The 12175-nt window shown below is 50.5% G+C and overlaps 1 protein-coding gene across 2 annotated transcripts in view; it reads right to left on the bottom strand.

Annotated features, from left to right (window-relative positions):
• Positions 1–244: 244 nt before the first annotated feature.
• Positions 245–12175, bottom strand: part of SAP30BP (SAP30 binding protein) — a 263859-nt gene continuing 251928 nt past the window's right edge. For both annotated transcript variants that reach the window (XM_085616988.1, XM_085616989.1), the window contains 6 exons: positions 6451–6542; positions 6162–6222; positions 3259–3310; positions 3004–3062; positions 2047–2149; positions 245–1118 (listed from right to left, as the gene is read on the bottom strand). In XM_085616988.1, coding sequence (XP_085473114.1) covers positions 937–1118; positions 2047–2149; positions 3004–3062; positions 3259–3310; positions 6162–6222; positions 6451–6542 — 549 coding nt within the window. In that variant the 3' untranslated portion in view covers positions 245–936. The remainder of the gene's footprint in view (positions 1119–2046; positions 2150–3003; positions 3063–3258; positions 3311–6161; positions 6223–6450; positions 6543–12175) is intronic.

The following is a 12175-nucleotide window of genomic DNA, read 5'->3' on the forward strand; positions in this document are numbered from 1 at the left end:
AGGACGGTAAATGCATGACTTTGCATTTCAGTGCAGTGATGCGGATTACCACACTGAAATGCATTAGTCTAACACCTGATGCGTGGTACTTGGTAGGGCTGTGTCTAAAAAGTGGGAACGACTACAATTGTATAGTACTCGGACCGAATAACAATACAGCTTACAAACACATGCATGCCTCTGTGCTGTGCCAACCTTGGCAAGCATTTCATGTTTTCATGAAAGAAGACCAGCAAAACCTCTGTCCATGTCAACATTCTTTGCATCGATTTTTATTCTTGCTTTTCCCCCCAAATCCTTATGTCATTCTCTTTCACAGATCTCGAGCAGCGCCCAAACATCTCCACTTGACACAAAGCAGTTGCGTTTTCAAGGCAGTTTGACCTGCAGTGACAGAATAGTGACTTGAGTTGCAACAAAGATTGAAGGAATCCTTGGCTGATGCTGCTTTATCCAAGGAAGAAAAGGCTTCTCAGGACTTCAAGTCATGTAGGACTGTAGGACCTTGTGTTTGTCTGACAGAAAGACAATGTTCTTGGACTTTATGAAGTCAATGTTATAGCTCCAATTATCCATACACTTCTAAAGCTTAATGTTCCAATTCATTCTCATTTAAGCATGAACCTTCATCCATTTGTTCATCTTTATTCCTTAATATCCCTGTACTGAATTGGAGCGTCACAAGTGATATAACTGGTACTGCAACAATATGTTTGGTAGTGAACAAAGAAAGAACCAGTCTCTGCAGGTTGTGTTCCAGTGCATCACAAACCAAAGCCCCTTATTCTCTCCATAGGAGGGATGCATACTGATGAACGATTTAGAGGGTTTGTCTGATGCAGGAAATCTCAAACACTCATTACCACCTGTGTAAAAAACAAAACACTTTAACACCCTTCTGTACACAATTCTTGAGTCCAATTGGGTCTCCCTGGGTCACTGCTTGGCCTTCTTTGCAATGGTGCCCACTGCAGAGATGATCGTGGTTTTTGAGCCACTGGTACTGGTGGTCACCGTGACAACTGCTGGCAGGGTGGCCGTAGTGGTGAGGATGATTGGCTGGGCCATGGTCGTTACTGGGACAGCAGAGTCCCACTTGCTCTTCCTCTTCTGGGAATCTGCACATTGCAAAATACAGGAAATTAGAAATAGGGAAACAAAGCAAACATTGGAGGTTCCCTGCCTGTATGTGAAAGGGGCTTTTCAACAAACGTATCACACGACGAACACAGATCAGATATGCTTGTGTTCCTAAACCTGAGAGAAAGATCTTAGAACGATCCTGGTGATACTCAATCCGGTAAAACGAAGATGTTCACTAAATACCTTGAAGGGGAATTTATAAAAATTACCAAATATGTGCCTTTTGAAACTGGAGCCTCCAAGCCACAACAGGACTACGGAAAGAGGTTTGCATTTAATATGTTAAGGACATGGAAGGAAAGGGGTATGAGTGGAACTGGTCTTAGTGCAATTGGTCTGCCACTTTTCTCACTATCAAGAACCCCACTTCCCTCTGGCAGATTATGCAGTACCTACTGAGATATTCCTGAATCCAGGGCTGCAATCTTTAACCAAGAGTCCTTTAACATCGGTTTAGATGACCCTTTTATTTCCAATTTACCACTAATCTATCCCTAATCCACTTGCTCTTGGGATGCCTTCAGTATGTGGTCTTTTATTTGGTTTTTCTGAGTTTTTTTTAAATGTCCTTTTATACAAAAGGCTCACATTGTTTTGCTTATAAATGTTAAACATATAGTTTGTGCTTCTGTAAATCCTTGGAGGTGGGGGCATGCTCAGCAGAGGATCTAAAAGTAAATGTATTGACTCTTTATAGTGCACATACACCAACTCCAAAATCAAGCCATAAAGCATCAGGTGGTACTGAAGTACAGTGACGTGGCACACAGCTTTAAAGAGCAAGAACCATTCATGCAAGGAGCAGGATGATGGTGTCTTCTATGCTATTTCTTCAGCAGAAGCAGGTGGAGTACAGTGTGGCTTCATGGGCCCAACAAACCGTGAATAAAAAAATCACTTTACCTGTTGCGGCAGTGTTTGGAGCGGTGGTGGTAGTTGCTGCAGTAGTGGTGGTGGTGGTGGTGGTAGTGGCTGCACCCTTTTTAGTGCCAGTCACAAACTCGATCTGCATGAAAGAAAGCAGTCATCTTTAATTGCCTTTCACTCTTCACGAAGTTCAAAGAGTTATGTAATATTAAGACTAATTAAGTATTTCATGTAAGTAGCAAGATGACCAAGACAGATGCCACATATTTTTACAGAGCTCAGTAATTGGCATTAGCTTAGATTAGAGAGGGCTCCAGCTCTAATCACAAAACAGCCCTCCACAATCGCAGACACAGTCACGGCTGCTACCAATATCCAGTGTGGGGGAAGGGCGGCAGGGCAGCAGGGGTTGAATTAAAAACAACGAAAAACTTGTCTGATCTATGGCTGCCTCCCGCTCCGGTGCTCCTTCTCACCTGCTGCTCCCGACAGTCCCTAGGCTAGAGTCCCCAACCAATCTTGGCATGGTCTCATAGTTTGAGAGCAGCGCCGGGATTGCCAAAGTGGGCATCTTAGACGCGCCGCTCAGGTACATGTAGTCTGGCATGCTTCTCCATCCAGGCTGTAGAATACAGCCGGGTTACAGAAACCTAACTGAGCATGTCTGTATGGCCGCCCTGAGACGGCCGGCAAAACAGACATGCCCTGTTAGAAGTGCACAACCACTCGCCCCTGTCATTGCAGCACCGTTCCCCCCCCCCCCCACACATGCTGGCTCGGCCAGCAACTGAGAAATAAACAGTAATAGTAAGATATAGTTTTATTTTTCAGCTGCTGGCTCTGAATCAGTGGGGTGATGCTCCTCCACCAACACGGAGGAGCCGCCCCAGTGTAGACATCTTGCATTGCTAGTCTGTGACTGATCAGGATATTGTTCACCCTAGGAAAACAAACTGCACACAGGTTCATCCCCTAGGGAGTTCCAAAACTTGCCTTTGTTCTTTCTTTTTTGGCTTTTTCTAGTTTGTCCATTTCTATTTTCTGGGCTTTCGCTGCAGAATATAAAGGAATAAGATAAAGAGAATGAACAACAAATGGAAATGGTGTGATAAAAAGAAGGGCGACTGTCCAGAACAGGGGTTCTATGCAAATACACAGATCAACCTGGACTTAATTATGATAGACTATCAAAACATGGAGCATTTTTAAATTGTTAAATTATAACCCAACAAAGAAATGTAAAAGTACCTAGCGCCTCATAGTACGAATCCTCAGGCCATCCATGAGGGTCGAACATGTCCTGTAAGAGAAGGATGGCATCACCTTTACAGCCTGAATGACGCACTTTCCACATAAACAAGTCATACACAAACAATGGACCACCGCACTAGTTTCCTTGATCAGCATTTCCCATTTTCTGTTGGAGTTTGACACTCCTTAATTTATACTGCTAAAAATAAAGTCAGTCATACTGACTCTATACATCAATTCTTGAATAGTTCACGTTTTGCAAATTTTGCTGTATAGAATTTTAAACTCTTAAGCCCAGAAATGGGCCGAGGGCATTGTGGGAAAATATAGGGGTCTTAAGTTTGCATGTGTCAACACTCAATAGACAGATGAGAAGAGAAGAACAAGCATTTGCAATGCAATAGGTCTTGCATTTACGCAAGTTTGAGCTATTGGCATTGTAAATGACATTGCATTTTATTTTTGTTTTGCTTTGCTTTTTAAAACCTAAATAAAAGGCATTGCTGGTTAATTATTTGCAATATTACAGACGAAATGGACGGTATGGACAAACCTTGTCTAGGCCCATCAAGAGCAGGAGAAAAACTGAACAGCTCCCCGGCTTCACCCAGTACGGACTGACATTTGGTATCGCATTGGAAACTTTCTTTTCACTTTCAAACGCACATAAACGGACACCTACACCTGTCTGCAGTCTCTGCCGCTGGGAGTCCCATCAGAGGGGCGGGGCAGGGCAGTAAAACGATGCATGCAGAGTCTGCTAAAAGGAGGCATGCAGGGTTCAATCACCAGCAAACTCCCCTCCCGCACTTCACTATTTGGTGTATATCATCAGTTCACAGGAAGAGATGCTTGAGCCATAAAAATGCACCAGGCTGCAAGAACGGAGGTTAGTTTGGCTGTACTAAAAAAAAAAAAAAAAAAAAAAAGTCACCCACGGTGATTTTCCACTGAACCTGCACACGGATATGTTCAAGCAGAAAAAATGTTCTTTAGAAACATGCTGCAAACTCTCAATACTTTAACTACATTTAATTAACTTGGTACCCGTTAGACAACAGCGTGTTACGTTATTAGCGGCAACCGCTGTTATAGCATCACAAAGTGCCCTCCATCTGGGCGCGCTTGCAGATCTGAGAAGGTCAACCACTGACAACGGTTTGAGAGGTCGAATGCGGATTACAAAAACATTTAGCAGGTCTGACTAACACCAGGGTGGCCACAGGAGGCACCAGAGCACATTCTGTGACCCCTAGGTAATGCATAGTGACAGGCAGGACATGCACAGTGACTGCCACGACCACGCACACTAACCGGACGGGTCAATCACTGCCCTTGGACTGCCCAGGGCTCCAGAACACTTTGGAAGCAACACAAAGACTATGAAGACACAGTACTTAATTTGAGCCGGTGTCTGCCGGCACTCTTTTTTGGGGACCAGCATGGACTTCTGTTCATCAGACTTTGATCCAGAGCAAGAGAAAAAATGGAATAAAAGAGAGAAAGAAAGAGCAAGAAAAGTTTAAGGAAACACACACAACGCGAGAAAGAAGGGATGAAACGGCACACCCAGGAGTGGCATAAAAGGAAAGTGAGTGTCCAGTGGTGGAGGAGAGAGAGAGGAGCTGGAACCAACCCCGACATTCAGCAGCGCCAGAGTAGGGCTTCGGAGAAAAACTCTGGGTCCCGGCACTTTTTACAAATAAAGCACCAAAAGGTGACAAAGAATAACCTTAAAGGTTTCTAAGTCTCCGGCGTGAACCCTCTTGGCCTCGAGACGGTCAGCAGTTTTGCTATTTGTTCTCCAATTTTAAGAACCGCTGCCGAGATTAGTTGCATGAAATTAAAGCCGAAACGTGCTCTGCAAGCCTTTGGCACATGATGGCCGCTACCAAGCGCGGGTCCTTCTCGGGGCAGGAGCACACAAGCACTTCTCGTCCTGCACCCTTAAAACAGATGACTACATTTTTATATACTTGCATTATAAAACGCTCCCATTCTGCCTGTTCAACAGGAGCTGTTGTCTGGTATGTAGTGGAAGAATACCTCTTAATGATACAAAATTGTGTCTTCCAACATTAAAAAGAATCACCCTTTATACACAGATATTCATTTAGTTGAGTCGCGCTATGTAAATGGCGCGGTGTCCATTACTAAAGTGCAAGTCAACGGGGAGAAATGCGCGCCACCATGAATATCAAGCTTGGCGTGCTTTGGGGGAGAGCATGTCTGAGGGCAGGAGACCTCTTGTCTTTATGGGGTCATGTGTTTCAAATTAGAAACACATGGCCACATGAAAGTGCTTTGCGACAAACGCAAAGCAGACCACCAGGTCCGGCTTGGAGGGGAAAGGGCGTCTACAGAAAACCCTAATTTCCAATGGCAGGCCACCGTTTAGCATAAACTGACGCCAGCCAATGGAAATGAGGGGTGGGGCTTAAAGCCCTCTTCTCAAAGTCCTTGTCAACAATAAATCTCGCGAGCAGCACATGCGCTGCCCACGCCATGCAAGACATCAAAAAGACCTCTGGATTTAACAGTACATTCAGGCACACAAAAGAATAGGAACGTGGGATGCGAGAAAGTAACTGGGAAGGATGCTATAGCAGGTCTTACATTTACAACACCTAACCTAGAGACTCAAAATAGGGGAGTTTGACATGATTTTGTGCGAGATAACTAAAAGACAGATATAGGCAGAGCTGGACAGAGGGCTCTGGCCCGACGTTGCATGATTTACAAACAAGGTCCCCTCTTCATGTTTGCTCCTTTCTGTCATACGAGAGCTCTGGAATAGGAAAAAAACGCAGAAAGAATGCAGACAAATAGCTACGCATGCACCTACACCCATAAGTATTTAAAAAAGGATTCTGGGGTTATGTTTATTTATTTTTCCTTACCTTAGGGTAATTGGTTCCAAGCTCATCAATCGCGCAGTACTGGATCAGCTTCTCGTAGATACTGGAACGGAGAAAGGAAGTTGGGAAGGTCATAATTTGCTTCCATAAGAGTCTGTCAAAGTTGTAACGATCGGGCCAACACCATATTCCGCTTAGGAATCACTTGAAGTATTAAAAGGTATGGTTCACTTGGTGCACGTTGAGGAGGACAAACAAATATTTGGACGAAAGTAGAACTATAAGGAAAAAGGGGTGAAAAACAGTGGGAGGGGAGATACGTTGGGTTCACCTGGGATTTCGAAACTCCTTCTTCCTCTGGATAACCAAATTCATGTCCATTCCTTCCTTCATTTTCTTCTCGTACAGCTTTTGTATTTTATCCTGTAGGAAAGATAGGAGGTGTGAATCTCAATACAAGAACTGTAGTTCTCAAATTCTACTGTACATAGTCACCACCCAAGAATCCAACATACAAAACATACGCTGTCTTCCTGCCCAGCTCCTGAATCCTTTGCTGACAAAAACAGTAGAGTGAGCCTCACAAGCAGGCATACAACAGCGCTTTAGATATTTTATGGAGAACCAGTTGTGGGCCTAAAACTGAGACATACAGCATAATTCAACGCAGCGGATAATTCCATCATCCCATTGGGATACTAAATATGTGAGGTATACAGCACAGGTCCAGATGCCTTTTCTACTTCACTCTTTAGATGAGAGTATCAGTGACTCTGGTGTAATTGCCAGAGATTCCTGTTGGCTTTGTTTTCTTTCAACTGGTAGACCTAAGCTAGACCAGGACTTTGCTTCCCAAGTCCTGTGTCATACATGCATGCTTCATGGAGTGAAGAGGAGGTTGATCTGGGGCTGGGCATGGGCACTATATGAACAAGTTACTTACCTTCGGTAACGATGTATCTGTAAGAAACATTAGTTAGTTAGATTCCTCACCTTAGAATATCCCCAGGCGTCAGACTGGATCCGGAAGATTTTTCGTCAGCAATACCCCTTGCGCGTCGCTAGGCGTCGTCTGCGGCTCCGCGTCCGTCGTCGGCGTCGTGCGCCGGAATGACGGAGGAGTACTTAGACGCCGCCCTCGCGCGCTGACGTCAGTTCTTGTACATAGCTTTCCGCGCCAGGAACGCAGAGCCATGCAAAGACCGACACTGGTGCCAAAAATAAAATCGAGGGGCCTGAAAAGGATAACCTTAACCCTAGATGTCAGTTCGCAGAACGGGGAGGATGGGTGGGTCGGTGAGGAATCTAACTAACTAATGTTTCTTACAGATACATCGTTACCGAAGGTAAGTAACTTGTTCATCTGAAAGAAACACGTTAGTTAGATTCCTCACCTTAGAATAGATACCCAAGCAATACCATCCCCGGTGGTGGGTCTGCGAACCAAGATCACACCAGAAAGTCCTGGAGGACAGAACGGCCGAAGAAGCCATCCCTCCGGACTTGGCTGTCAAGGCAATAATGTCTAGCAAACGTGTGTAGCGAAGCCCACGTTGCCGCCTGACAGATGTCCTGCAAAGGGACTCCTCGTCCCAAAGCAGTAGTAGCCGCTGTGGCCCGAGTAGAATGGGCGCGCAGCCCAACAGGAGGGTCCTTTTTCGCCAAGGAATAGCAAATTTTGATGCACAAAACGACCCACCGAGAGATGGTCCGTTTGTGCACGGCTTTCCCCTTCTTAGCACCCACGTATCCAACGAAAAGTTGGTCGTCCACCCGGAACTGCTTTGTGCGGTCCAAATAAAAGGAGAGCGCACGTTTGGGGTCCAGACGGTGGAGCCTCTCTTCCTCTTTGGAAGGATGCGGAGGCGGAAAGAAGGTGGGCAAGGTGACAGACTGCCCAAGATGAAATGGAGTCACCACTTTCGGAAGAAAGGAGGGACGAGGCCGAAGGACAACCTTGTCCGGATGAACAGAGAGAAAGGGAGGCTTTGAAGATAAAGCCTGGAGCTCACTCACCCGTCTAGCCGAGGTGATGGCTACCAGAAAAGCAGTCTTAAGCGTCAGCGGACGAAGAGGACAATTATGAAGAGGCTCATATTAGAAAGGTGAGAACATGATTCAAGTCCCACTGAGGCATTACAAAAGGGACAGGAGGGAACGTGTGAGTAATGCCTTTTAGAAAGCGTGTAACAACAGGGGACTTGAAAAGAGAAGGCTGATCAGGAAGCCGCAAGAAGGCAGAGATGGCAGCAAGATAACCTTTCAGTGTGCCCAGGGCAGAGCCCTGCCGGGCCAAAGAAAGAAGAAAGAGGAGAACCTCAGAAAGAGGGGCGGAAAGGGGATCCACAGCCTTTGCTGTGCACCATGCCACAAATTTGTTCCACCGGCAGGCGTATACCGTCTTTGTGGAGGGACGCCTGGCTGCCAGAATAATATCACAGACTTCAGGAGGCAAGTCAAATGACATCAACTGCCGCCGCTCAATCTCCACGCATGAAGGTGGAGGCTGGACAGGTTCGGCTGGAGGACCGTCCCCTGCTGCTGCGACAGAAGATCCTCCCGAAGGGGCAGACGTATCGGAGGATCGGTCAGCATACTGAGTAGCTCGGGATACCAGTACCTTCGTGCCCAATCCGGAGCCACCAAGATGACTTGGGCCCGGTCGTGCCTGATCTTCTTCAGCACTCTGGGCAGAAGTGGTATAGGCGGAAAGGCGTACAACAGACCGCAACTCCACTCGTGACGAAAAGCGTCGCCGAGCGAGTGCCGCCTTGGAAACTCCAACGCGCAGAACTGCTGACATTGCGCGTTCTCTTCGGTGGCGAATAGATCTAACCAAGGCTCTCCCCACTGCTGAAAGAGACCTTGCGCCACTTCGGAGTTCAGACGCCATTCGTGATCCATCATGCACCGGCGGCTGAGTTCGTCTGCTCTGGCGTTCAGAGAGCCCGCCAGATGTTGAACCACTAGGGTGACACCCTGGTGTTCCAGCCATGTCCAGAGGCGCAGAGCCTCCTGACAAAGGGTCCACGACCCCACCCCGCCCTGTTTGTTGCAATACCACATGGCGGTGGTGTTGTCCGTGAACACCTGCACGACACTTCACCCTGACAGAGGGAAGGAAGGCTTTCAGTGCAAGCCGGATCGCTCTCAACTCCAACAGGTTGATGTGGAGGCGAGACTCCGCCGGAGACCAGAGGCCTCTGATCTCCGCCTCTCCCATATGGCCACCCCATCCCAGGAGGGACGCATCCGTCACTACGACATGCTCCGGTTGGGGAAGGGAGAGGCTCTTGCCCTTGACCCAATCGCGGTCCGTGAGCCACCACTGCAACTGCTGTGCAGTGCCCTCCGAGATCAAGACGTGGTCGGACAGGTTGCCGTGATGCTGGGCCCAATGAAACTTCAGGCCACTGCAGAGCCCGCATGCGCCGCCTGGCGTGATGCACTAGTAGGATGCAGGAGGCCATCAGCCCCAGAAGCCACAACACTAGCCTGACCGAAACCCAGGATAGAGGCCGAAAGATGGGAATCAGGGCCTGTATATCCCGGACCCGCTGTTCCGGCGGATAGACCCGGAACTGCGCCGAATCGAGAACCGCTCCGATGAAGAGGAGCTTCTGAGAGGGACTCAAGTGTGACTTCGGCACGTTGATGGAAAATCCCAGCAAATGCAGGAGATCCGCCGTAGTCTGGAGGTGGGAGACGACTGTCCGGGGCGAGCCCGCCTTCAACAACCAGTCGTCGAGATAGGGGAAGACTGGAACCCCTGATCTGCGCAGATGAGCTGCGACCACCGCCATCACTTTCGTGAACACCCGAGGGGCACTGGTAAGGCCGAAGGGGAGCACGGTAAACTGAAAGTGCTCTTGGCCCACCGTGAACCGCAGGTAACGCCGGTGGGCCGGCAGGACGGGAATGTGGAAATATGCGTCCTGCAAGTCCAACGCTACCATCCAGTCTCCAGGGTCTAGGGCAGCCAGAACCTGAGCCAAAGTTAACATCTTGAACCTCTCCTTCCGGAGGAAGGCATTGACGTTCCGGAGGTCCAAGATAGGGCGTAGGCCCCCTTTGCCCTTCTTGGGAACCAGAAAGTAGTGGGAATAGCAACCACGACCTACTTCTGGGCTCGGAACGCGCTAGACGGCCTCTTTGGCCAAGAGGGCCGAAACTTCCTCGTGGAGAAGATTCAAATGATCCCCCGAGATACGGTGGTGCTGCGGTGGCATGGCTGGAGGGGTCGTCTTGAAGGGGAGGGAGTAGCCCCTTCGGAAGATTTGCAGCACCCACCTGTCCGATGTGATGGACCGCCAGTGGAGCAGGTGATGGCGAACTCTGCCGCCCACTGGCGTGGAATGGGCCTGAAAGCTCGGACTAGGAAGGCTTTGAGGCGGATGCTGCCGGGGTGGATGTGGGCTGACCGCGTCGGCCTCCGGAACCGCCTCGGCGGAAACCACGTCCGCGACCGCGCGCAGGCGGACGTGAGGAGGCACCCCTTCCTTGGCCACGAAAGGGGCGAAAAGCGGAGGTGTGCGCCCGCGGAGCCGAGAGGCCCAAGGACTTGGCCGTAGCCCGGGAGTCCTTAAAGCGGTTCAGCGCACTGTCCGCCTTCTCACCAAACAGGCGAGTGCCATCAAAAGGCATGTCCATGAGGGTGTTCTGGACATCTCCGGAAAATGACGTGGACCGCATCCAGGCGTGACGTCGAAGCGCCACCGTGGTGGAAATCGCCCTACCTAGCGAGTCCGTCGTGTCAAGCCCACATCGTATGGCGTGTCGTGCTGCATCCCTCCCATCGGCCAAAGCCTGGGTAAGACGTGTCTGGACCTCCTCCGGACACAGGGGCAGCACGTCCTCCACCGCATCCCACAGGGAGTGGGAATAACGGTCCAAGAGACATGCGGTGTTCAAAGACCGCAGGCCCAAACTAAGGAACGAGAACAGTTTCTTGCCAAACTGCTCGAGTCTCTTGGAATCCCGGTCCGGCGGGGCGGTCGGGAAGGAGGATTGGGAGGTAGAGGCCTGGATAACCAGACTCTCGGGGGTGGGGTGTTGGGACAGGAAACTGGGGTCGCCCGGAGCAGGGCGGTGGCGCCTGGCAACGTTCCTATCCACAGGAGGGACTGTGGAGGGCTTGGACCAGGTGCCCTGGAGAACGTCAGTGAGGGCCTCATTGAACGGCAACAGAGGCTCAGTGGAGCTTGCGGCCGTTTGAAGCACCTCAGTGAGGATGTTAGTCCTCACAGCCACGGCAGGCAGCTCAAGCCCAAGGGCCGCGGCCGCCTTGCGCAGCACCACAGAAAATGCTGCACCCTCCTCCGAAGCCACAGTCGGAGAAGTGAATCCAGTGTCCGGCGAGGTGTCCAGCCCACTGGCCTCCCCCAGTTCCTCTGCCCAGTCCTGTGAAAGCTGCGACTGAACAGCCATAGGGTCTTCATACCCCTCCCAGTCGCCCCCGTCATCCGATTCCTGATACGCAGGAGGAAGGACGGTAGAGCTGATGAAGCTCAAGCTGCGCCGGACGCGGCGTCGGTCGGCGCCGGACGCGGCGTCGGTCGACGCCGCAACGGCGTCGGGTCCGGAACAGGGCTAAACTGGGGTTCGACGCCATCCGGTGCCGGCGCCGGGGGCACCGGTGGTGTCGGCGTTGGTGGATCAGGCGTCGGCGCCAGCGGAGGAGGCGTGACTAGGTCAACCGGCGTCGACGGGACCAGAGTCTCCGACGGCGCCGGGGCGGGAGCCGCCGGCCCGCAAGGTCGCCCAGTCAAGTCCGCGGGGCCCGAAGGCGCGCCAGCGGGCGTCGACGGCGGGGCCAGCCTCCTCATGGCCGAGAGGAAGGCACTGACCTCCGCCGGCGTCGCGTCAGTCTCAGGGACCAGTGGGTATGGGGACTTGCGCGGCGCCTGCGGCTCCGGCGGTGCCGCGGGGGTGGAACCACTCGGACCCTCGGCCGAGTCGCGCGACCGGCGAGGGGAGTCCGAAGAGCGATGTCGTCTCTTGGACTTCTTAGAGTGTTTGGACTTACCCGACGACTTGGAGCCCGACGATCGATGGTG

This window comes from Triturus cristatus, chromosome 7 (assembly GCF_964204655.1).
Source record: "Triturus cristatus chromosome 7, aTriCri1.1, whole genome shotgun sequence".
Lineage (NCBI taxonomy): Eukaryota > Metazoa > Chordata > Amphibia > Caudata > Salamandridae > Triturus > Triturus cristatus.